General features: G+C 36.0%; 1 protein-coding gene across 1 annotated transcript; it reads left to right on the top strand.

Annotated features, from left to right (window-relative positions):
* The first annotated feature begins 21,997 nt into the window (after window positions 1-21,997).
* Window positions 21,998-24,639, top strand: LOC135221257 (uncharacterized). The gene is made up of 2 exons (XM_064259073.1): window positions 21,998-22,177; window positions 23,107-24,639. The coding sequence occupies exons 1-2, from the start codon at window positions 21,998-22,000 to the stop codon at window positions 24,637-24,639; spliced, it is 1,713 nt and encodes a 570-aa protein (XP_064115143.1).
* Window positions 24,640-25,759: the final 1,120 nt, after the last annotated feature.

Consider the following 25,759-nt stretch of genomic DNA (forward strand, 5'->3'; position numbering starts at 1 on the left):
CCTGGGATTACTACCATATATATGTCTGATGTAGACCTCCGGTCAAATGAGGAGTTTTTTTTTCTAAAAGTAATTTTTTTGCTAGATATGAATTTTTCATTATGGTAAAAAATAAACCCTATAAATCAGGAAAAAAAATTATAAGAAAAAATGAAACAAAAATGGAAAAAAGGGCTTGATTTAATTGTTTTATAATGTCTTTTTGAGTTATATAGCAAATTCCAATGTTATAGCTTTAAAACTAAGTGAGAAGATAGATTTTGAAGGTCAATAAGTAAAGTTTTGAGATACTGGCTTCAAATTTTTCCTTCGTATTTTTATAAAGACAATGTTAACCCTTAAACGCCTATTGGACGTATTTTACGTCGAGATAAATTGTCTGTCGGTTGCCGATTGGACATATTTTATGTCTACATAAAAAAGTTTTTTTTGAATTCGCGGAAAAATACTTATAGGCCTACCAGCCGAAAACTTTTGAATCATCCGATACATGGAGTATTATATATGAAAATGTGCGCAATTTCATGTAGAATACAACAAAAAAATACTCATGATTGTAGCGTTTATCAGTTTTGAAATATTTTCATATAAATAACGTTAAGTGCAAAAATTTCAACCTTCGGTCAACTTTGACTCTACCGAAATGGTCGAGAAATGCAATTGTAAGCTAAAACTCTTATATTCTAGTAATATTCAATCATTTACCTTCATTTTGCAATGAATTGGAAGTCTCTAGCACAGTATTTCAATTTAGGTTGAATTTATGAAAAAAAAAAAAAAAAATTTCCTTACGTCCGCGCGGTAACTCTCCCGAACAAATCAGAATTTTTTTCGTGCAATTGTCGAAATGTTTGCACCATTTAAAATTAGCCTTTACATAAAGTTTTATATATGAAAATGTGCGCTATTTCATGTAGAATACAACGAAAAATGATTGAAGGTTGTAGCTTTTCTCTCTTTTTTTAAATATTTGCATATAAATCACAAATAAATCCAAAAAAAAACCACGTTCGGTCAAATTTGACTACCGAAATAGTCGAAAAAACGCAATTGTAAGCTAAAACTCTTACAATCTAGTAATATACAGTCATTTATCTTCATTTTGAAACAAATTTGAAGTGTCTAACACAATATTTAGAATTATGGTGAATTTAAAAAAAAAACTTTTTCCCTCTGCGCGCCGATTCACGGCCGAAAATCTCCGAAATACGTACGTCGCATTATCCTAATATTTGCTCCTTTTCATATGAGCCGTTTTATAGAGTTTCTTATATGAAAATGTGCGCAAAATCATGAAGAATACAACAAAAAATAATTGAAGGTTGTAGCTTTTCTCATCTGAAATATTTGCCTATAAATAAATATAAATATAAAAATTTCGACATTCGGTCAACTTTAACTCGTCCGAAATGGTCGAAATCTGCAATTCTAATCTAAAACTCTTACAGTATCGTAATATTCAATCATTTTTCTTCATTTTGAAAGAAATTGGAAGTCTCTAGAACAATATTTAGATTTACGGTGAATTTTTGAAAAAAAAAATTTTTATACGTCCGCACGTTACAAATTCATGCATCATTTTGTGATAATATTTTTCCGGTGTTGCTTTTATCTTTTTACAAAATATTATATATCAAAATTATTGCAATTTAGTGTACAATACAACGAAAAAGAAAGTAACTCGTTAGCTTTAACCGTTTTTTGCACAGCGCGATTTGAATACAATTATGGATGATTTTTTTTTTATTGCTACCATGTATCGCATTATTTACATATGATAATGATATTTTTGTTCATTTCTGATGGTTGCATACTAAACTTCAGGCACTGACAAAAAAAGGAGCCAAAAATGAACTCTTAATCTTCAAAACTAAGCGCGCTGTGATTTTTTGAAAAAATTATTTTTTCCGCTTCCGCGCTCACTCCAAACCCGCCTCGGCATACAGGAGAGGTTTTGATTTTTAGGGCTTCGGCGTAAGAGGGTTATTGTTATAAATTGAAAGTCATCTTACAACATTATCCTTAAAAAAAAAAGGCTTAAAACTATGTGTGAAAACTTAATCCCCCTCCCCCTACATTCAATCAAAGCCATAATTTCTTATACTGTACAGTATTGAAGCAGTCCTGATTTCTTTTTTCAGATTGGAGAAACATTGGGAATTCACAAGCAGAGTTGAATACTGTACAGTACTTAAATATTTCAATGTGCATTGAAAAAATACCAAATTATAAATGCAATCAACAGTGGTAAAATATTCTTGTGGATGTACATGTTACAATGATATACTAATTTTTAAATATTAATATTGATATAAGCACAATAAAGTTATTTCACTTACAGAATCCATTAACCCTTAAACGCCGAGCCGGTATTTCCAAAAGTGTCTCCCGTATGCCGGCGGCATTCAGGAGTGAGCACCAAAGCGGAAATTTTTTTTTATTTTTTAAATCACAGCATGCTTAGTTTTCAAGATTAAGAGTTCATTTATGGCTCCTTTTTTTGTCATTGCTTGAAGTTTAGTATGCAACCATCAGAAATGAAAAAAAAATATTATATAAATATTAGACTATATGACAGTGCGAAAAAAAAAAATTTCATTTAAAATTGTGTACAAATCGCGCTGTGAGCAAAATGGTTAAAGCTAATGAGTTAATTATTTTTTCGTTGTATTGTATACTAAATTGCGATGATTTTAGTACAGTAGTACCTCGAGATACAAAAGGCTCTACTTAACGAAAAACTCGAGATACGAAAGCCAATGCAAAAAATTTTACTGCTCTACATACGAAAAGTTTTCAAGATACGAAAGGTTGTTGCTGTAAAGTCCCGAGATAAGCCCGGACCACCGAGAACAATTTTAAAACTCCCGCGCCGCCAACTTAGTAAACTCGCCACCATCCTCCCTCTCTCCCATTGGTTCCTGATGCTAGTCACCCCATAAGGTCCTGCTCTCCTATTGGTCAGCATCTACCCCTTGTGCTTTAAGTATTCTATTGGTAAAAGGATGCTGTAAATTGAAAAACTTATTCATGCAATACATTTAATAAAAAAAAAAAAATTAGGTAAAGATAGAATAAAGAATAGAAATGAATGGTTATTATGCTGTTTGGTAGTTTCAGTAGTTGAAGAGAGATAATGAAAATTTATGGCTTACTGTGTAAAGTGATTGCTTGTCGATCGTTCGATACTCGTAAGTGCTGGATGTAAACAGACGTTTGGAAGCTTTTTTTTTGTTTGTTTATTATAGTTAATGGTTACTTAATAATTATTTGAAATGAGTACATGCAATACATTTAATAAAAAAATTGTGAATTAGATATCATAAAATATAAAATAAATCAGACTGCCAACAAATACGTATTCTTTAGAATTCTTCTTCTGTTTTATTATTACGTTACATATACGTATGTTTCATTATAGCTGTCAGTAACTCGGTATCTCCATTAGGTAAAGATAGAATAAAGAATAGAAATGAATGGTTATTATACTGTTTGGTAGTTTCAGTAGTTGAAGAGAGATACTAATGACAATTTATGGCTTACTGTGTGCTAGGAAAAATGATTGCTTGGCGCTCGTTCGATACTTGTAAGACAGGTAAGAGCTGAATGTAAACAATTGATCGGAAGGTATGTTTTTTGTTTGTTTGTGTATTATAGTTAATGATTAATTAATAATTATTTGAAATGAGTACATACTGATTATTTATTCATTTTATTGGCATATTCTAAGCTTTTAGCTCTTAGGTTTAGATGTCAGAATCATAGACTAGGCTACAGTAGCAACCGCTAACATAGGCTAGGCTTATTGCTAATGGACATATGCTAAAGTCCTAATAAAATGGGTTGAACATTACATGCAGTTGAATATTACTCAAGTATGTACAGTATTTTGCCTTTTTGGAGTCATATTTCTTCCGTTGGATCGGCGTTGTAACCCTAGAACATGTGTTTTAGGCCTGGAAATATAATTTACTGGGGTGTTTTTGTAGGGCTTGGAACGGATTAGCCATTTTACATGTAAAATGTGTTCCAAGATATGAAAAACTCATGATACGAAGGCCGCCTCGGAACGGATTAAATTCTTATCTCGAGGTACCACTGTATATAGCAAATTGTAAAACGATTAAAGCAACACAGAGAAAATATTATCACAATATGATGCATGAATTCGTAACTCGTGGACATAAAAAAAGGGTGGTTTCAAAAATTCACCATAAATAAAAATATTGTGCTAGAGACTTCCTGTTTGTTGCAAAATGAAGTTAATTGGTTGAATATTACTAGACTGTAAGTGTTGTAGCTTACAATTGCAGTTTTCTACCATTTCGGTTGAGTTTAAGTTGATCAAAGGTTGAATTTTTTTCATTTATTGTGATTTATATGAAAATATTTCAAAACTGATAAAAGCTACAATCATGAGTTGTTTTTTGTTGTATTCTTCATGAAATTGCATACATTTTCATATATAAAACTTTATGTAACAGCTAATATAAAACGGTGTAAACATTACGACAATCGAACAAAATAATTTCTGATTTTTTCGCCAGTTACTGCGCGGACATAAGGAAAAACTTTTTCAAAAATTCACTGTAAATCGAAATATTGTGCTCGAGACTTCCAATTTGTTGCAAAATGAATGTTAATGACTGAATATTACTAAAATGTAAGAGTTTTAGCTAACAATTAAGTTTTTCGACCATTTCGGTCGAGTCAAAGTTGACCAAAGGTTGAAATTTTGGCACTTATCATTATTTATATGAAAATATTTCAAAACTGATAAAAGCTACAACCATGGGTTGTGTTTTGTTGTATTCTACATGAAATTGCGCACACTTTCATATATAAAACTTTATGTAACGGCTAATATAAAATGGTGCAAACATTATGACAATCGGACGAAAGAATTTCTGATTTTTTCGGAAGAGTTACGCGCTGACGTAAGGAAAATGTTTTTGTTTTTTCAAAAATTCACCATAAATCGAAATATTGTGCTAGAGATTTTCAATTTGTTGCAAAATGAAGGTAAGTGATTGAATATTACTAGAATGCAAGAGTTTTAGCTTACAATTGCGTTTTTTGACCATTTTGGTCAAGTCAAGTTGACCGAAGGTTGAAATTTTGGCTTTTTTTGTTATTTATATGAAAATATTTCAAAACTGATAAAAGCTACAACCATGGGTTGTTTTTTGTTGTATTTTACATGAAATTGCACACATTTTCATATATAAAACTTTATAGTGGCTAATAGAAAACTGTGCAAACATTACAACAATCGGACGAAAGAATTTCTGATTTTTTCGACTGTTACCGTGCGGACGTAAGGAAAAAGTTTTCAAAAATTCACCATAAATCAAAATATTGTGCTAGAGACTTCCAATTGGTTGCAAAATGAAGGTAAATGATTGAATATTATTAGAATGGAAGAATTTTAGCTTACAATTGCGTTTTTTGACCTTTCGGTCAAGTTAAAGTTGACCAAAGGTTTAAATTTTTGCACTTATCGTGATTTATATGAAAATATTTCAAAACTGATAAAAGCTACAACCATGGGTTGTTTTTTGTTGTATTCTACTTGAAATTGCGCACATTTTCATATATAAAACTTTATGTAACAGCTAATATAAAATGGTGCAAACATTATGACAATCTGACAAAAGAATTTCTGATTTTTTCGGAAGAGTTACCGAGTAGACATAAGGAAAAAGGTTTTTCAAAAATTCATGATAAATCTAAATATTCTGCTAGAGACTTCCAATTTGTTGCAAAATGAAGGTAAATGATTGAATATTACTAGAATGTAAGAGCTTTAGCTTACAATTGCAGTTTTTTACCATTTCAGTCAAGTCAAAATTGACCGAAGGTTGAAATTTTGCCACTTATCATAATTTATCATGATTTATATGAAAATATTTCAAAACTGATGAAAGCTACAACCATGGGTTGTTTTTAGTTGTATTCTACATGAAATTGCGCACATTTTCATATATAAAACTTTATGTGACGGCTAATATAAAACGGTTCAAACAGTACGACAATCCGATGACAAAATTTCTTATTTTTTCAGCAGTTACCGCGCGGACGTAAGGGCTAGGTATACTGTATTATTATTTTTATTTGTTATTGGTATTATGTAAAAAAAAAAATTATCCTGACATTTGTAATGTTTTATGCTCTGACAATCAGCTGATTTAGACTGACTACTACCAAAAGAATTGGGAAAATAATTTTTTAGTTGCTAAAAGAGATGAATGTGTTTATGGAATTATTTTTATGTGCATAAAAGATCAATGAGAGAGAGAGAGAGAGAGAGAGAGAGAGAGAGAGAGAGAGAGAGAGAGAGAGAGAGAGAGAAGAAGAGGAGAGGAGGAAGAAGGAGAGAGAGAGAGAGAGAGAGAGAGAGAGAGAGCAAGCAAACGAAGTCTCAGCACTGAAGCTGGGGACTAGACTTGACTTGACAGGCTAGGGAGGAGAATATTCAGTAACTTTTTGTTGCTTACATATGAAATTTAGATTTTAAATATTTTTACTGTGATTAAAGATGAAACATCAACAGTGATAAAATATTCTCTTGTGTAATGTTATAATATGTGTGATAATCATAGAGTTAACTAAACTTGTAATGAACTATGGCTCAGTAAATCAGAGAAAAAAATATGGCAACACATACCTACAGTAAAAACAATTACAAATGTCCAGACAGCCCCTTTTTTATACATATTATGATAATAATAGTTCAGTATAATACAGTTTATTCTGTAAGTGAAATATTTTATTGGTATTATGGTGCTTTTCATTAAAGGCTATGTACACTGAGAGAGAGGGAGAGATGTTGAACTGAGGTGTATATTTACTTTGATAAGCTATTGTGTGAATTTGGGGTTTTTCAATTCAGTATTTTATTGATATTTTGTTGTTTACATTACTATAAGTATTTGAAAATTAGTAAATATTCTCTTATCATAATGTACCATATAGTCATGAGAATAAAATGAAAATACAGTAATTAGTGAATATTGCTCTGTGAAAAAATTGTGAATTATTAAATTTTCTGCCATATATTTAGAGATGAGTTCCACAGAAAACCATCCATGCAGATCTTCCAACGAGTATTACTCCACTGATAGTAAATATCACAGGCGTTGAGCATTCTTCGTGATGTTTATATTTTCTGTAGGGGAATACAGAAGTATATTTTTGTAATGGTGAGCTTTGCCAAACATTTTATACACCTTTGTATGATAACGATAATTATTCATTTTATGTATGTATCAAGTATGTAGCATAGCCCAGGATACATTACCTTTACCTTGTGCTTGGAAATAGACCAAGTAATCATCAGCTATGAAACATATAGAAATATACAGTATGGACATTGATTTAGTTTTGTCCTGATTGAATTGAGAAGCATTTGTAAGTATAAATCTTTGGAGGCAATGTTGTAGTACAATCAGCCCCCCCTGTTAATGACAGGTGTTCCATTCCTAGGGCCTGACGCTAACTGAAAATTGTCGATGACCAAAATTCAAAAGTCACGGGTGCCACAATCCATTTTATGGGGCCCTAGACTAGTTACAGGTTCTCTGGTGTTGGTCAGTGAAGATGATGTTCTTAGGTTGTCTTGGCCCCTTGGAGTTATTGTAAAAGTGTATCTGGGTAAAGATGGTTTCATAAGAAATGTTGATGTTTTGGCTCAATTAGTTCATACTGACTTCTGTACTAGGAAGAATCTGCTTGTTGTACTTTCTATACTGCCAGGCAGGGATGATACAACTGCCTTGGCTAAATCAGTTGAAGCAGGTTTCCCTGATGGGAAAATTCTGCTTATTGTACTATCTATACTGCCAGGCAGTGATGATACAACTGCCTTGGCTCCTCAGTTTATGCAAAGTTTCCCCAATAGGGAATTCAACTTGCTGTACTTTGTATATTGCCAGGAAGTGGTGATATGATTGCTCTGGCTTATCAGTTCATGCAGGCATCCCTGATGAGAAAATTCTGGTTGCTGTCATCAGAGTTTTAGGAGGAAATGAACAGTATCAAGGATGACCCCTAGAGAGCGTAACTCCTTTGAGGACTCGCCACTGACCATCAGCATAGAGGTGCTATCCATGATTCCTAAGAGGAAATCAGATGTCATGGATGTGGAAATGGGTCTGATATGTAAAATTTCTCATCCTTTAAACTAGAGGCAGAGATAGGAGATTCTCACCAAAAATCTGGGAACAAGCGAATTAAACCTAAGCCCAAAAAGAAGTTGAATCAGTTGTCTAGATCCCCAATTGGAATCAGAATAGATAATAAGACAGCCTGCGTACTCCCAGAGTTGCGACTGATAATGAAAACTCAAATCAGAATTAGGGTGGGCACCAATATCTGCCCCTGAGAACGATACTGATAACCTTTGGTTGAGACACCTCAGTGTGCATCCTTTCACCAGATGTAAAATATCTCTTTAATGAAAGGAAAACTGATTGAGGTTTATCATGTAGATTGGTGCTTAGTCCCTTTGTCAGTAGGAATTCAGTAACCGTTGAAGGAGAGCTATCCTGCCTAACAATTTAGCAGTAAAAGCCAAAAAGGAGCAGCCACATTAATGAAAGCCATGCAAGGAATATTATACATACAACAACAATAACTTTACAAAACAAATAACCTCACTGGGAGACATAAGCTATCTGTCTCTTCACTTTTGAAACGGTCAGTCATGTGAAGACAGAATTTCCGAATTTTGTCATTTTCATAAAACTAAAACTAGAACAAAAATTCTTAACATCAAGGTACACATTGCTTTGCAAAATTTAATATGAAAGAATTAGGTTATGCTCTTTCAAATTGGAACACATCTACTCTTGGTAGGGTTAACTTTTGTTTTGAAATGATCCAACATTTAGTTCTTTTAGCTGAATTATACATTTTACAGTTTTATAAAGACCCAGTTAATGTAAACAGTTACTGAGGAACTTCCCCAACAAGTTGCTAATGCAAATTGTTAGAGTAAATGCACCATTTGTATGGAGGGCACACACATTAAAGTAAGATATTGACACCTAACCAGTTTGGATCATAGAATGAATAGATTAACTATCTCATCTAGAAGAATACATCCTTAAAGAATTTAGATGTAAATAGTTGCTATTATCTTTGATATGCAGAAAGTGTGTAATACCACATGGAGATACTCGATATTAAAAATTTTACGCAAAAACAATATATATGGACAGTTGCAAGTTTTCATTGAAAACTGTTAAACAGACTGTCATTCTTTCAAGTGTGAATTGGGGATATATATTGAGACCTAATCACTTTAAAATCAGAGTTCTAGAGGGAGTAGTTCTGAGTAGCTTCCACTGCACACTGGTAATAATCAACATCAGTAATCAACTACCCTGATACCACACTTGCCAGTTTGCTGAGTTAGTGAATTTTATTCAAAGTCCTGACCACTTGAAAACTGAGTTCCAGATGGAGATAAAAGTGATTTTGTCACTTTGTTCATATGGCAGCCACATCCTTAGAAATGATAAAATGTCTGGCTAAAGTTTAATTGCATACTGATATATAGTATATGTACCTGTATTTCAGAAAATGATTCTATTAATCATTGGAATTATGAAATATAATATGTTTTTTATCATATATATACACAAATCTTAATTTCCTGTTACTGTTAGTGGTACCAGGATCACGTCAAACCTAGCTATAGTGAAATGAAACTTGTCGTTGGGTACAAAAGTTTCTTTGCTGGCTTACCTTTTGAGTATAATATAATAATTTCATCTCTCTCTCTCTCTCTCTCTCTCTCTCTCTCTCTCTCTCTCTCTCTCTCTCTCTCTACTCTCTCGCTCTCTCTCTCTCTCTCTCTCTCTCTCTCAGTAGAGGTGGTACCATCCTCTTGTAATTCTCTTTTTTTCTCACATTGATAATTATTTCTTTCAGGTAATGGTGAAACTAAGGAGTCAAAGTTAACTGATGATAAGGTTGATGTTTTCCATGGTCACATTCAAGAAATGTCCGAGAACAAAGGTCCAGTCGACGTATATATTGAAGAAATCGGAAATAGGTAAAGATTTTCTTGATGTATTTAGCAGTTGCTATATAGTTTTTAAAATTTTTGCCCAGTTTTGTTTAGAGACTCGAGTAATTTGAATTTTTTCAGTATTAATGGTATTAACCCTCTTACGCCTAAGCCCTAAAAACCAAAACGTCTCCCGTATGCCGAGGTGGGTTTGGAGTGAGCGCGGAAGTGGAAAAAATAATTTTTTCAAAAAAGCACAGCGCGCTTAGTTTTCAAGATTAAAAGTTAATTTTTGGCTCCTTTTTTTTTTGTCATTGCCTGAAGTTTAGTATGCAACCATCAGAAATGAAAAGAAATATCATTATCATATATAAATAATGCGATATATGGTAGCGACAAAAAAAAAAAATTCATACATAGTCGTAATCAAATCGAGCTGTGCGAAAAACGGTTAAAGCTAACGAGTTACTTTTTTTCGTTGTATTGTAAACTAAATTGCAATCATTTTGATGTATAACACATTGTAAAACTATCAAAGCAACACAGAAAAAATATTATCACAAAATGATGCATGAATTCGTAACGAGCGGACTTAAAAAAATGTTTTTTTCAAAAATTCACCATAAATCTAAATATTGTTCTAGAGACTTCCAATTTAAATGATTGAATATTACAATGCTGTAAGAGTTTTAGCTTAGAATTGCAGTTTTCGACCATTTCGGACGAGTTAAAGTTGACCGAATGTCAAAATTTTCATATATATTTTTTTTTATATGCAAATATTGCAAAAATGAGAAAAGCTACAACCTTCAAATATTTTTGTTTGTATTCTTCATGAATTTGCGCACATTTTTACATATGAAACTCTATAAAATGCCTAATATGAAAAGGAGCAAATATTATGAGAATGCGACATGCGCATTTCGGAGCACAGGAACAGTCTCCCTGTAGAGGTTGTGCAATTGAACTTCGAAAGTTCAAGCTAAGATGCAATGCATTATTACCTTAAACAATTCTCTTAGTATTTGGATCATTTACTTATATTTTTATGTATAGTATTTGGATCATTTACTTATATTTTTATGTATTTATTTATTAGTTTAATAAATTTTTATGTATGTTTATTAGTTTAATTTTTTTTTCTAAATAATTGACCTCTCTCTATTTCCAATTACTTTCTGGTATTTCATTAAAAAAACACCATATATGTTGAGAAATTGAATTTCAAGTCATTGGCCTGTGTGGGCTTGTTGCATACGAATAGTATTCATAATGACAATGCAGAACATAGCATGCCTCTGATTAGTAGATTTTAGACAAATAATATCTTGTGAATTTTGCACTGTCCTTGTTTCTTTTCTTTCCCTTTATATCTTACACCATTTCCCTTTATACCAGGTTGAAGGTTCCTTATGAATCATTAGAGAAGGTTCCTCCATCTTCACCACATACTCCAGCTCATATGTCGCAGCAAGCGGGTGGAAGTTCAGCTGTAGGAGGTGTATCTAATTACAAAAAGCTATCTGGATATTATCTAAAGGCTCCACTTCCTGTTGAAAATGAATTTGGTAAGGAATTTTGAGTAGTTAAAAATTAAGTTCTGCAGTATACAAGTTTGTATTGCTTACCCATTTGGAAATTGATTATAAACTCAAGGTACAACTTTCTAGTTTTTATTTCCGTTGGTGAAGTTAAATTAATATTATACAGTAGAGCCCCAGACCTCGATGTTAATTCGTTCTAGAAGGAGCGACAAGATTCAATTTTGTTGAGATCTGAATGAATTTTTCTCAAGAAATAAATGAAAATGCATTAATCCGTTCTTAACCACCAGTTATTACCCTAACCTTGCCTTTTTATACAAAACATTCCCCATAAATACACATAAATTACAATTAAATAAGTTCAATATTAAATAACATACCATTCAATACATTAAATATATATACTGCGGTAAAATAACTGCCCTATGTACACCCAATTCGGCCTTAATACGATGGTTGACTAATCTCCGTAGGCTAGGCTAAGTACGTAGTATGTACTGTAAGGGGTAGGCGTAATTATTGTTTCTAATAATTAAACATTGAAAATAAAGTCTAATTTGTACAGAAATTAATCGAATGTCAAAAATAAGCCAAATTATGTCTGTTATCTTAAATTTCAGAAAAATTCAATAAGTTTAGTTGTGAGCAGCTATAAACAGACATAAACAAACCATAATAGAGTCTACTGAAATACTGTATAAAAAATAACTTCAAAATTTCTTTCAGTACGTGTTATGATATTAAATTTTTTCTCATAAGATATCCTTGTAAAATAGGGGCACTTTTCTAAGACGCTTTGTGCTTTATAATGTGATATTATCAGTGGAGTAATACCCATTGGAAGTAGATCCTCATAAATGTATTCCTTTAAATTGGAAAGAATCCCAGTAGTAAGGATAACTTGGGAGCTATCAATATCTCAAAGCCCTTTACATAATTTGATTATAAATTACTACTAAGAATATATTCCCTCTTAGAAATAAGGATCTAAGTCCAGCATGACTGGGAACTACGAATTATGAGCATATAACTTTCGTAAGTCAAGCACGTCTGGGAATTACAAATTATTAGCAGACTGCAAAATGTTTTGGCAGGCAAAAGCACTGTCTGAAACTGACAAAAAATACACAGACTTTTTTTTTTAAGGCACTGCGTTTATAAATAAAGTAGCTGCAATTCTTAAACCCAGCTTTCTTTTGTAAATTAAGTTCCATTCAGCATCTAGAGGCAGTGATAATGTCGGTAAAATGAAATCAGCAGATATTTTGAAGAACGTAAACAAAACCAGAATGCAAATGGCAGATCACTCTGTTCATATTATAATTCGATAATATGGTAATAATACATGCAATATGATTAGATACAGTAAAGCAAGGGTTTTATTAAAATGAACATTATTCTCAATACACAAATATTATTGACTTTTGCTAATGGATATGTGTCAGTGTAACAACCTAATCTCTCTCTCTCTTATTCCCGGTTTTTTAAATTACGGATGAAGTGATTGTAAACCTGTAGTACAGACATAAGCAACAAAATCGAGAAACGCCTGGTTGCTGACGTCATTTGCCGTCACTATAAAAAAAAAAAAAGTGCAGGCGAAATTTATGTTGAAAACTTGCAAAATTACACTTAACGCTTCTACAATTAAGTGTTGTGCCACTTTTAAACCCAACTTTGTTAATTTACAAGAAAGTATTTAAATTACATATCTTCTACCAACCAAGTGTTGGCAATGAAGATATCGATAGCTCAATGAGCCGAAATTTTGAGAATGTAAACAAAATCAAATCCAAATCACACATGATGACAATGCTTATATTCTGTAAAATATGTTTAACTTTTTCAAATTATCATTTTCTCCAGAAAAAATATTCATGTATTGCTTAAGACCTTTTCGGTTTTTAGAATTACAGATAGAGATCCTACTCTTGTAACAAAGTGAGAACTCGCTCATCCTAATGTCAAATTATGGTAATCGTCCATGGTAATTGCTGTAGTTAGTTATTTTGTTTACAGTATCGAAAGTTTTATCGCTAGTGATTCACTTGAATAACCTACGGCTTTTACCATCACAGGCGGCCCTTGGTTAGCGGCAGGGATTCCGTTCTTGGCCACCAACGCTGAGCTATTTTAAAGCCTACGGCTGCCGCACACCTTCTTTCGAAATTGTAGACCAGTTAATAGCCCTAGACCAGTCAAACAGCACCTTAATCCTGCGATGGCACAATAAGTAAAATTATATTTATGCAGTATAGATCTATAGAATTTATGGTACAGTACATTAATTTTGACATACGAAATTAATCCGTTCCGAGGCGGCCTTCGTATCATGAGCTTTTCATATCTTGAACCGCATTTTACATGTAAAATGCCTAATCCGTACCAAGCCCTACAAAAACACCCCAGTAAATTACGTATATTTCCAGGCTTACAACACATGTTCTAGGGTTACGACGCCGATCCGACGGAAGAAATATGACTCCAAAAAGGCAAAATACTCTACATACTTGAGTAATATTCAACTGCATGTAATGTTCAACCCCATTTTTACTGCATATATTAGGACTTTAGCATATGTCCCTTAGCAATAAGCCTAGCCTATGTTAGCAGTTGCTACTGTAGCCTAGTCTATGATTCTGACATCTAAACCTAAGAAGCTAAAAGCTTAGAATATGCCAATAAAATGTATAAATAATCAGTATGTACTCATTTCAAATAATTCTTAATCAATCATTAACTATGATACACAAACAAACAAACAAAAGACCTTTCAACCTTTTGTTTACATTCAGCACTTACAAATACCGAACGATCGCCAAGCAACCACTTTTCCTAGCACACAGTAAGCCATAAATTTTTATTATCTCTACAACTACTGAAACTACCAAACAGTATAATAACCATTCATTTCTATTCTTTATTCTATCTTTACCTAATGGAGATACCGAGTTACTGACAGTTATAACGAAACACATACGTAATATTAAAACAGAAGAAGAATTGTAGAAATTACGTATTTGTTGGCTTCAATGATAGCAGTCTGATTTATTTTATATTTTATGATATCTAATTCACAAATTTAAAAAAAAATATATTGCATGTACTCATTCCAAATAATATTTAAGTAACAATTAACTATAATAAACTATCAAACAAAAAAAAGCTTCCAACATTCTGTTTACGTTCAGCACTTACGAGTACCGAACGATCACCAAGCAACCACTTTCACCTAGCACACAGTATGTACAGTAATCAAATTTTCATTATCTCTCTTCAACTACTGAAACTACCAAACAGTATAATAACCATTCATTTCTATTCTTTATTCTATCTTTACCTAATGTTTTTGTTATTAAATGTATTGCATGAATAAGTTTTTCAATTTACAGCATCCTTTTACCAATAGAATACATAGAGCACATGGGGTAGATGCTGACCAATAGGAGAGCAGGATCCTACGGCGGTGACTAGCATCAGGAACCAATGGGAGAGCGGGAGGATGGTGGCGAGTCTACTCAGTTGGCGACGCGCGAGTTTTAAAACTGTTCTCGGTGGTCCCGGCGAATCTCTGGACTTTACAGCAACAACCTTTCGTAACTTGAACTATTTTCATATGAAGAGCCCAAAACATCTTTGTATTTGCTTTCGTAACTCTAATTTTTCATAAGTAGAGCCTTTCGCATGTCGAGGTACCACTGTATTATAAATACTGTAAAGTGAAAACAGCCTACCTTTAATCCTTAGGGTGTCTAGAGTATGTATAGATATAATAAGGTTTTATACAGTGTACAGGTAGCTGTAGTGTTCAAGTTACGATAATTCGTCTTACGATAATCCAATTTTATGAGAGACCAAATTACAATAGCCTAACTTTATACTTTATCCCATCTTCTAGTTTCATAAGTTCAAAAACAGCAAAAGAGAATGATGAAAGTATGGTTTTAACGTTATACTTGTTGCATAAACATGTACCCCCTTAGTACAACCGAATTCGATAACACCCGTGTTTTTTTTTTTTTTTTTTTTTTTTTTTTTTTTTTGTTTTTTTTTTTTTTTTTTTTTTTTTTGTTTTTTTTTTTTTTTTCTTTTTTTTTTTTTTTTTTTTTTTTTTTTTTTCTTCCTTAGTACAACCGAATTCGATAACACCCGTTTGGCTTGTGTTTCAATCATCGTACTATAGTACACTATTACCGTAGTTGTTATAAATGACGTTGTGTAGAATAGAACTGAGATATCTTAATGTAATAACTATTCGCTATAGATCAAAGATCAATCGAGAAATATACTGTTAAATTTAAACCTAGTTATAACTGAAGCTGAGAAAACTGTTCAAGCTGCTAATGGCTATTATCGTGCATGGGCAACAAGGATAAAACTCCAGTAAACGTATGCCATGAAACACAACCGTAGATAAAATTGAGATAAAATAATTTTAACTATTGGTTTCACGCCGATATAAGATAAATAACGTAAAGTTCGTATTACAATGATATAAAGGAAAATTGCAACCGGAATCACATAAATTCTTTTACGAAATAAACATGCCGCCAAAAAAAAAAAAAAGTTCCCAATCACAACGAGACATTTAATTCATATTTCCACCTAAAAACACGTCGTACTATAAGGAAGAATAACCTTGTATCATATAAGTTAAGCATCTAGATATTCGTTTATGCCAACTAGAAGCAAGAAAATTTGCTCGGAATTGCGTTAAATTTGCTGAAACTCTTGTGTTTGCCATCAGCTGATTTGAAACCAAAACATTGGCCGCTCCGCGGAATACTAGCTTAGATTTGCCGTAGTATTTTATAATACAGTAATATGAGAATGCATACAATATTATTGGACATAGTGAAGTAATCTATAACTTTTTAAAGGATTTATGGAAAAGATGCATAAATATTAACCCTCTTACGCCGAAGGGGTATAATAAAAATCGTCTCCCGTATGCCAAGGGGGTCTCTGAGTGAGCGCCGAAGCGGAAAAAATATATTTTTCAAAAAATCACAGCCTGCTTAGTTTTCAAGATTAAGAGTTCATTTTTGGCTCCTTTTTTTTTTGTCATTGCCTGAAGCTTAGTATGCAACCATCAGAAATGAAAAAAAATATCATCATATATAAATAATGCGATATATGATAGCACGAAAACAAAATTTCATATATAATTGTATTCAAATCGCGCTGTGAGCAAAACTGTCAAAGCTATTTAGTTACTTTTTTATTTGTTGTATTGTACACTAAATTGCAATCATTTTGGTATATAACACATTGTAAAACTATCAAAGCAACGCAGAGAAAATATTATCACAAAATGATGCATGAATTCGTAACGTGCGTACGTTAAAAAATGTTTTTTTCAAAAATTCACCATAAATCTAAATATTGTTCTAGAGACTTCCAATTTGTTTCAAAATGAAGATAAATGATTGAATATTACTATACTGTAAGAGGTTTAGCTTACAATTGCCGTTTTCGACCATTTTGATAGAGTTAAAGTTGACCGAATGTCAAATTTTTTTAATATATTTTTTTTATATGCAAATATTTCAACAATGAGAAAAGCTACACCCTTCAATTATTTTTTGTTGTATTTTACATTAAATTGCCCACATTTTCATATATAAAACTCTATGAAACGCCTAATATGAAATGGAGCAAATATAACGAGAATGCGACATACGCATTTCGGAGATTTGCGGCGGAGAATCCGCGCACGGAGGAAGGAAAGTTTTTTTAAAATTCATTATAAATCTAAATATTGTACTAGAGACTTTGAATTTGTTTAAAAATGAAGATAAATGACTGAATATTACTAGACTGTAAGAGTTTTAGCTTACAATTGCGTTTTTTTACTATTTCGGTAGAGTCAAAGTTGACCGAAGGTGGTTTTTTTTCTATTTATCATGATTTATATGCAAATATTTCGAAAATGAGAAAAGCTACAACCTTCAATCATTTTATGTTGTATTCTACATGAAATTGCACACATTTTCTTATATAAAACTTTTTCATATATAAAACTTTATGTAACGGCTAATTTAAAATGGTGCAAACATTACGACAATCACACGAAAAAATTTCTGATTTTTTTCGGAATAGTTACCGCGCGGACCTAAGGAATTTTTTTTTTTTTTTCCATAAATTCACCTTAAATCAAAATATTGTGCTAGAGACTTCCAATTTGTTGCAAAATGAAGGTAAATGATTGAATATTACTAGAATGTAAGCGTTTTAGCTTGCAATTGCGTTTTTTTACCATTTCGGTAGAGTCAAAGTTGACCGAAGGTTGAAATTTTGGCACTTATCGTTATTTATATGAAAATATTTCAAAACTGATAAAAGCTACAACCATGGGTTGTTTTTAGTTGTATTTTGCATGAAATTGCACACATTTCCATATATAAAACTTTTTGTAACGGCAAATATAAAATGGTGCAAACATTACGACAATCGCATGAACAAATTTCTCGGAAGATTTACCGTGCGGACGTAAGGAAAATTTTTTTTTCATAAATTCACCATAAATCGAAATATTGTGCTAGAGACGTCCAATTTGTTGCAAAATGAAGGTAAATGATTGACTATTACTAGAATATAAGAGTTTTAGCTTACAATTACGTTTTTCGACCATTTCGGTAGAGTCAAAGTTGACTGAAGGTTGAAAATTTGGCACTTATCGTTATTTATATGAGAATATTTCAAAACTGATGAAAGCTTCAATCATGAGTATTTTTTGTTGTATTCAACATGAAATTGCACACATTTTCATATATAATACTCCATGTAACGGCTAATTTAAAATGGTGCAAAAATTATGTCAAAGTGACGAAATAATTTTTGAGATGTCTCACTGATACTTTTTAGTGCGATAAGAAAGAAATTCACGCTTGTGCGCCTGCGTAACGATTGTAAACAAAACAACGCCTTGATCCATGAGCTCCCAGCATCCCCCAAGGCGCGTGATTCAAAAGTTTTCGCCTGGTAGGCCTATAAGTATTTTTTTGTGAATTTTTAAGAAACTTTTATGTCGACGTTTAATACTTCCAATCGGCACCCGAGAGACAATTTATATCGACGTTTAATACGTCCAATTGGCGTAAGAGGGTTAAAATAACACAATGCATTTTGTGGAACAGTGGCGGACAAGAACGAACATGAAAAAACATTCTCTGACAACGTGGAGGGTAGTTACGAAAGCTGCCTTAATTTGTATCATATTTATGTACAAAAATAAAAATACCTTATACGTAATATATTCTCATACACATATATTTTGGAAGAGCGGCAGGCAGCTGCTTATGAGAATGAACATGGAAAAAAATTGTATTTGATAACGTGAAGGGCAGTTTCAAAAGCAGCCTTAGTATCATATTTCTGTGCATAATTAAAAATACCCTGTACATAATACATTTGCATACACATTTTAAACATCAAAGCATGAACATTTATAAAATCGACACATCGATTGCTAAATTTGCACTTTTTTTAACTTGATGTTTTCGGAGGAGCGGCAGGCGTCGGCTTACAAGAATGAACATGAAAAAATATATTTTATGCATGACACTTACCTTGCAGGTATATATATAGCTATATTTTATGTCACACATGCAGAAATTTTCAAAACTCGCAGCAACCGCTAGTTTACCGGTAGTTCAGGTGATCACCACCCCGCTCCCGTGGCGCTGGCGCTTGGAACCATTCCCATTTTCATCAGATTTTCTCTGCCAGCCAAACCTTCAACATCGTTGTGGGTTCCCTGCTAGGTTTTCGATCTAGTTTGCCGACTTTTCACTGCTTTTGGACTGCTGGTTTGGTATTGTATTGGAACGTTGGCTAGGCAATCGCTTTTGGATTTTCTTTGAATTATGTCTGATTCCGGTATTGTGTTTAGAGTATGTGTGAAAGAAGGGTGTAAAGTTAGACAACCGAAATCTTCGGTAGACCCTCACACTGTGTGTAAGAAGTGTAGAGAATTTGTATGTACTTGGGAGAATAAGTGCAATGAGTGTGAGAATTTGACTGAGAAAGAGTGGAAAACTCTCACTAAGTATGTTGAACGATTGGAGAAAGATCGTGTTAGGAGATCAGTGTCTCGGAGTGAAAGACCGGGTTCATCTAGCAAAGCCTTGAATGAATCTATTACTGTTTCTTCTCTTGTTCCTTCCCAAGTAGAACCTGTAGCACCTTCTCCCCAGGTTTCTCCTGCACCCGCTGCTGTATCTGAGGAATCGAAGGATTCGCAATATGTGAAAGTGTTTGCTGCCCTTGCTTCGATGGGCGATCAGATTCAGCGATTAACTGATAAAGTGGGGAGAAGGAAAGTCGACAGTCGAAGGGAGGCGAGAGGGGTTTTCACACAATCAGTCGTCCCTTCAGGCAGTCCTGTTGTTGCGTCCCAGGCTGCAGCAGTACGCCAAAGAAAAGGCGTTACTGTGAAGTGTTTGTTCTCCTCCGATAGCTCTGCGTCATGCAGGAAACGGCGCTATTTGGAGGAATCGTGTCCCCTCAAGAGGACATGGAGACCATCCCCGTCTCAGGATGAACTTCGCTACGCTCAAGAAGGATGGAGTAGTCCCGAGATTTTTTCGTCTAGTTCGGATGAGGACGCAATCCCCGTCAAGAGGAAGAGAACATATCTTGCGAGAGAGGACGCAGGACGTTCGTTTGGCGGCATTTCTCCAGTTAGAGATTCTCCTACTTCGTCGTGTGTTCGCTCCCCTTTCTCCTCTCCGTCTCGTAGACCTCAGGACCACTCTCCTCCTCATCCCAGCTCTTCTCGTCTTCGCTCTCCTCCTTCTCGTTCGATCCGTTAGGAAGCGGATCCTACTAAGAACTTTTTGAGGGAGATGCAGGCTAAGTTAGCTGATCTTGTCAAGTCTTGGGAAACACCCGATCAGTCTTCCTCCAGACGTAAAGACGAGTTTCTTCCCGTCAAGTCCTCCAAGAGGATGCAGGACAAGATTTTGCCTCCTTCCTCTCGCCCTTCGAAGTCTCGGGAAACAGGACGCAGTTTTCCGTCGAAGACAGACGGCTGCTCAACAGCTCAGGATGCAGGACGCAAGAGGAAGCTAGAAGAACGTTGGATGGACACAACTCACGCTTTGGACGCAAGACGCAGACGGCAGGACTTTGACCCGTCCGCCTCTCGACCAGACCGGGACGCTTTTCGTCAGGACGCGATCCCTCAGTCTCATTCCAGCAAGCAAGTCTTGGAGGCGGATTCTGCTTGTAGTCTGGAGCAGGACTTGGGCATCCAGGATATTTCTTCAGCTGAAGAGGACGTGGAAGACTTTATTTCTGAAGAAGAGAGAAATGCTGAAGCTCCATCTTCGGACTATAAGAGACTGACTACTTGCCTCCTGTCTCTGTTTGAGGGGGAGTTTCAACCTTCAGCACCTTTGTCCCCCCTTTCGCAGTACACTAGGACCAAAACCCCCAAGAAGTCCTCCTTCTTGAAGATGACACTCTCCATCACGGCCAAGAAAGCTCTTCACCGGGTTAATGCTTGGTTGAAGGAAAGAGGGAAGCAGTTAAGACTTCTTTTTGCTTCCCTCCAGCCAAGTTGGCGTCGAAGTCGGGTGTGTGGTATGCTACGGGGGAAAGTCTTGGCCTGGGAGTTCCTGCCTCCTCCCAGGGGGACTTCTCCAATATTGTCGACAGTGCTCGTAGACATGCCTTACACTCGGCCAAGATTTGGTGGACTTCTTCAGAGTTTGACCATCTGTTGAAGGGCATTTTTCGTACTTTTGAAGTTTTCAACTTCCTCGACTGGTCTTTGGGGGCTTTGGCTCGTACCTTGGAAGGTAAAGGCTCTACTGAGTTGGAAGTTCCGAGGAGTATTATATCCAGTATGGACAAAGCCCTGAGAGATGGGGCGAATGAGCTTGCATCCCTCTTTACAGCAGGGGTTCTGAAGAAGAGGACCCTCCTGTGTTCATTTGCAGCCAAGGGAGTGTCGAACGCTCAGAAGTCCAAGTTGGCTTTCTCCCCACTCTCAGACCAACTTTTTCCATCGAAGATCATCAAGGACATCTCCCTTTCCCTTACTCAGAAGGCAACTCAGGACCTTCTGACTTCGTCAGTGAGAAAGTACTTGCCTCCCAAGATTGTGAAGAAGACACCAAAGGAGTCAAGACCGACTCAACAACCCTTTCGGGGTAGACCGTTCTCTTGCCCCTCCTTTAGAGGAAAAAGAATGCCTGCTAAAAGAGGATCGAAAACTTCAAGCAAACAATGATTTTCAAGTCCTCCAGACTACAGTTGGGGCCAGACTCCTGGGATTTTGGGAAGTCTAGCGAAGAAAGAGAGCGGATCCCTGGTCCGTCAGTGTAGCCCAGGAAGGATACAAGATCCCCTTCCTGAAGAAACCTGTTCTGGACCACTCGTCTCCAGGGTTTTACAACCGTCTTTTCCTGTTACCGAAAGCTTCGGGGGGATGGAGGCCAGTACTGGATGTGAGCCATCTGAACTTGTTCGTGGAGAAGACCAAGTTTACGATGGAAACGAACGAATCGGTGCTGGCAGCGGTGCGTCCAGGGGACTGGATGGTGACCCTGGACCTTCAAGATGCATATTTCCATACTCCCATTCATCCGAGATACAGGAAGTACCTAAGGTTTGTGATCCAGAACAAGGTCTTTCAATTTAGGGCCCTATGCCTCGGGCTTTGCACAGCTCCACAGGTGTTCACAAGGATTGTCGAATGTGGCGAGGTGGCTGCACCTATTAGGGATCAGAGCCTCACTCTACCTAGACGATAGGCTGATAAGATCCCAGTCGAGACAACAATGTCTGGATGACTTAAAATTAACCTTAAGTTTGACGAAGGAGTTGGGTCTGATGGTAAACCTTGAAAAGTCGCAACTGATCCCCAAACAGGAGCTAGTCTATGTGGGGATTCTGATTTCCTCAGCAACTTTTCGGGCTTTTCCATCCCCCGACAGGCAAGTCCTATGCCTTCGGAAGGTGCAAGCCTTCCTAGAGAAAGACCAATGCTCTGTGAGAGAGTGGATGAGCTTACTGGGGACGCTCTCTTCAATAGAGCGGTTCGTTTCTCTAGGAAGGCTTCACATGAGACCCTTGCAGTTCTTCCTGAACGAAGTCTGGCCAAGAAGATCGCAACCGGATTCCTTCCTGTTTCAAATTCCCATCAAGATCAAGGAGGAATTGAAATGGTGGCTAACTCCAGGAAAGTTAGCAGAGGGTACATTGCTCCAACAGAAGAACCCAGACCTAGTATTATTCTCCGACGCCTCGGACGCAGGTTGGGGAGCGACACTAGGTCCTCAAGAAGTAAGTGTCAGGCCTCTGGAATAAAGAGGAAGCGTCTTGGCATATAAACAGGAAGGAACTGATGGCGATTTTCTTGGCTTTGAAGGCGTTCAAGGTCTTGGTCCGCGACAAAGTAGTGCAGATCAACGCAGACAATACCACAGCTCTGGCATACATCTGCAAGCAAGGGGGGACTCATTCTGTGTCTCTGTGCAATCTGGCGAAACAAGTCCTTCTTTGGGCAGAGAAAGAGAATGTCACCCTGCTCACCAGGTTCATTCAGGGGGAGAAGAATGTCAGAGCGGACCTGCTGAGCACGGAAGGGCAACTACTTCCGACGGAGTGGATGCTGCATCAAGAGGTATGCCAGAGTCTGAGGAAACTGTGGGGCCGTTCAGTAGTGGACCTTTTAGCGACTGCAATGACGAAGAGATTGCCAGCCTACTGCTCTCCAGTCCCAGACCTTCAAGCAGTCGCGGTGGATGTCTTCCTGTTAGAGTGGACGGGTCTGGATGCTTACGCCTTTCCTCCGTTCAAGATAGTAGGAAAGGTCATGAAAAAGTTCAGTTAGAGTTACGGGACAAGACTCACTCTCATAGCTCCCTACTGGCCGGCCCAAAATTGGTTCACAGAAGTACTGGAATGGACAGTGGACACACCAAGAACACTGCCCGCAGGAGTAGATTTACTCAAACAACCTCACTTCGACAGGTTTCACAAGAACACCCTTGCTCTGGGTCCGACTGCGTTCAGACTATCGAAAGACTTGTCAGAGCGAGGGGGTTTTCTAGAGAAGCGGCCAAAGCAGTTGCTAGAGCGCGAAAATCCTCAACAATCAAGGTGTACCAGTCGAAATGGGAGACCTTCCGTAAGTGGTGCAAGAAGCAGAAGGTTTCTTCATCCAGTACCTCTGTGACCCAAATTGCAGACTTCCTCCTGTATTTGAAGAAGGAAGTAGGTTTGTCAAATCAAACTGTCAAGGGGTACAGGAGTATGCTGGCCGCTGTGTTTAGACACAGAGGCTTAGATATTTCCAATAACTTGGATCTTAGAGACCTCCTCAGGTCTTTTGAGACAAAGAAGGAGCGTCAATGCAGAGCCCCTTCTTGGAATTTAGATATTGTCCTGAAGTTTTTAGGCACTAATAAGTTCGAGCCTCTAAGAAGTGCATCTTTGAGAGATATCTCGAAGAAGACCATCTTTCTAGTTGCGTTAGCAACGGCTAAAAGAATTAGTGAACTTCAGGCAATCAATAAAGAAATAGGCTGGAAACACAACAAGGCAGTGTGCACTTTCCAGGAAGACTTCTTGGCCAAGAATGAAAACCCATCTAATCCGTGGCCAAGGTTTGAAATTATGAGTCTTTCCGACCTTGTGGGTCAGGAACAGGAAGTGGTTCTTTGTCCAGTAAGGGCTATGCGTCATTATGTGGAAAGAACCAAAGGTATTAGAGAGACCTCAGGATCCCTTTGGTGTTCAGTGAAAGAGCCAAGTAGACCCATGACGAAAAATGCTATCGCCTTTTTTCTAAGAGAACTAATTAAAGAAGCACATATGCTTTGCCAAGAGGAAAACTTCGGACTACTTAAAGTCAAGGCGCACGAAGTTAGAGCGGTAGCTACGTCCTTGGCGTTCAAGAAAAATATGGCCCTCAAGGATATAATAGAAACGACGTTTTGGAGGACCAATTCAGTTTTTGCCTCCCATTATCTAAGAGACGTCAAGACAACTTTTGACAACTGTCAAACGTTGGGCCCGTATGTCTCCTCAGGTGCAGTATTGGGCAAAGGAGTTTCCACCCCATAACCTACTAACATGCTAAGGGTTTTTTTTAAATTAGGTTATAGTGTTTTTATGGTTGTCTGAGAGGGTATATACCCTCTTCAGTCTATGAGGTTAGGTTGTTAGTGTGTGTGTGTGTGTGGTTCAGGTGGTCTAATAAGTCCTAGCATGAATGCCCGTGGTAAGAGAGGGCTAGGGTTTCTGTCAACACATTGGTCACGTCCAGTTGTCAGATCCTTTTAGAGCTTCTTCAACAAATAGGTCACGTCCTAGTTGAGAGCTACTAAGGTAAAGCAGGCTCAGAGGCAGGAACTATGAAGTCAGCTGCCTTAGCAGGTAAGGAACCAAGGAGTAGAATAATATTTATTATTTTTTATTATTTTTAAACTCCAACGATGTTGCTGTCTTTGACCCACCTCCAAATGTGTCAGTCAGCTATATATATACCTGCCAGGTAAGTGTCATGCATAAAAATGACGTTTTTATGATAAAACAAAGTTTTATGTATACTTACCTGGCAGGTATATATATAGCTATATTCTCTGTCGCACTGGCAGAAATTTTCAAAACTTGCGGCAACCGCTAGTTTACCGGTAGTTCAGGTGATCACCACCCCGCTGCCATGGCGCTGGCGCTTGGAACCATTCCCATTTTCATCAGATTTTCTCTGAACCCTGTATCCTGAGGGGAGGAGGGTGGGAATTTAATTATATATACCTGCCAGGTAAGTATACATAAAACTTTGTTTTATCATAAAAACATCATTTTGATAAGTGAAGGGGAGTTTCGAAAGCTGCCTTTGTATCATATTTATATGCAGAAATAAAAATACCTATACGTAATACATTTTCATACACATTTTAAATATAAAAGCATTAACAGTTATAAATCGACACATCCATAGCTAAATTTGCAATCTTTCAACTCTATGTTTTCGGCATAGAACAGCGTCAGAGGCATATATTTTACCCTAATACCTATGTAATAACACTCAATACAATTTTTCAGTATCATTTGCATAACCTTTATGGACTGAACGGTATTTCTACAAATGTATGTACTCGTTAGACATAATGGCGCCAGCGGCGCTGTTGACAGAAAATTGTGCCGCAAAAATACCTTAAAATGTCTTATTTTTTTAATG

The sequence above is a fragment of the Macrobrachium nipponense genome, chromosome 2 (assembly GCF_015104395.2).
Source record: "Macrobrachium nipponense isolate FS-2020 chromosome 2, ASM1510439v2, whole genome shotgun sequence".
NCBI lineage: Eukaryota > Metazoa > Arthropoda > Malacostraca > Decapoda > Palaemonidae > Macrobrachium > Macrobrachium nipponense.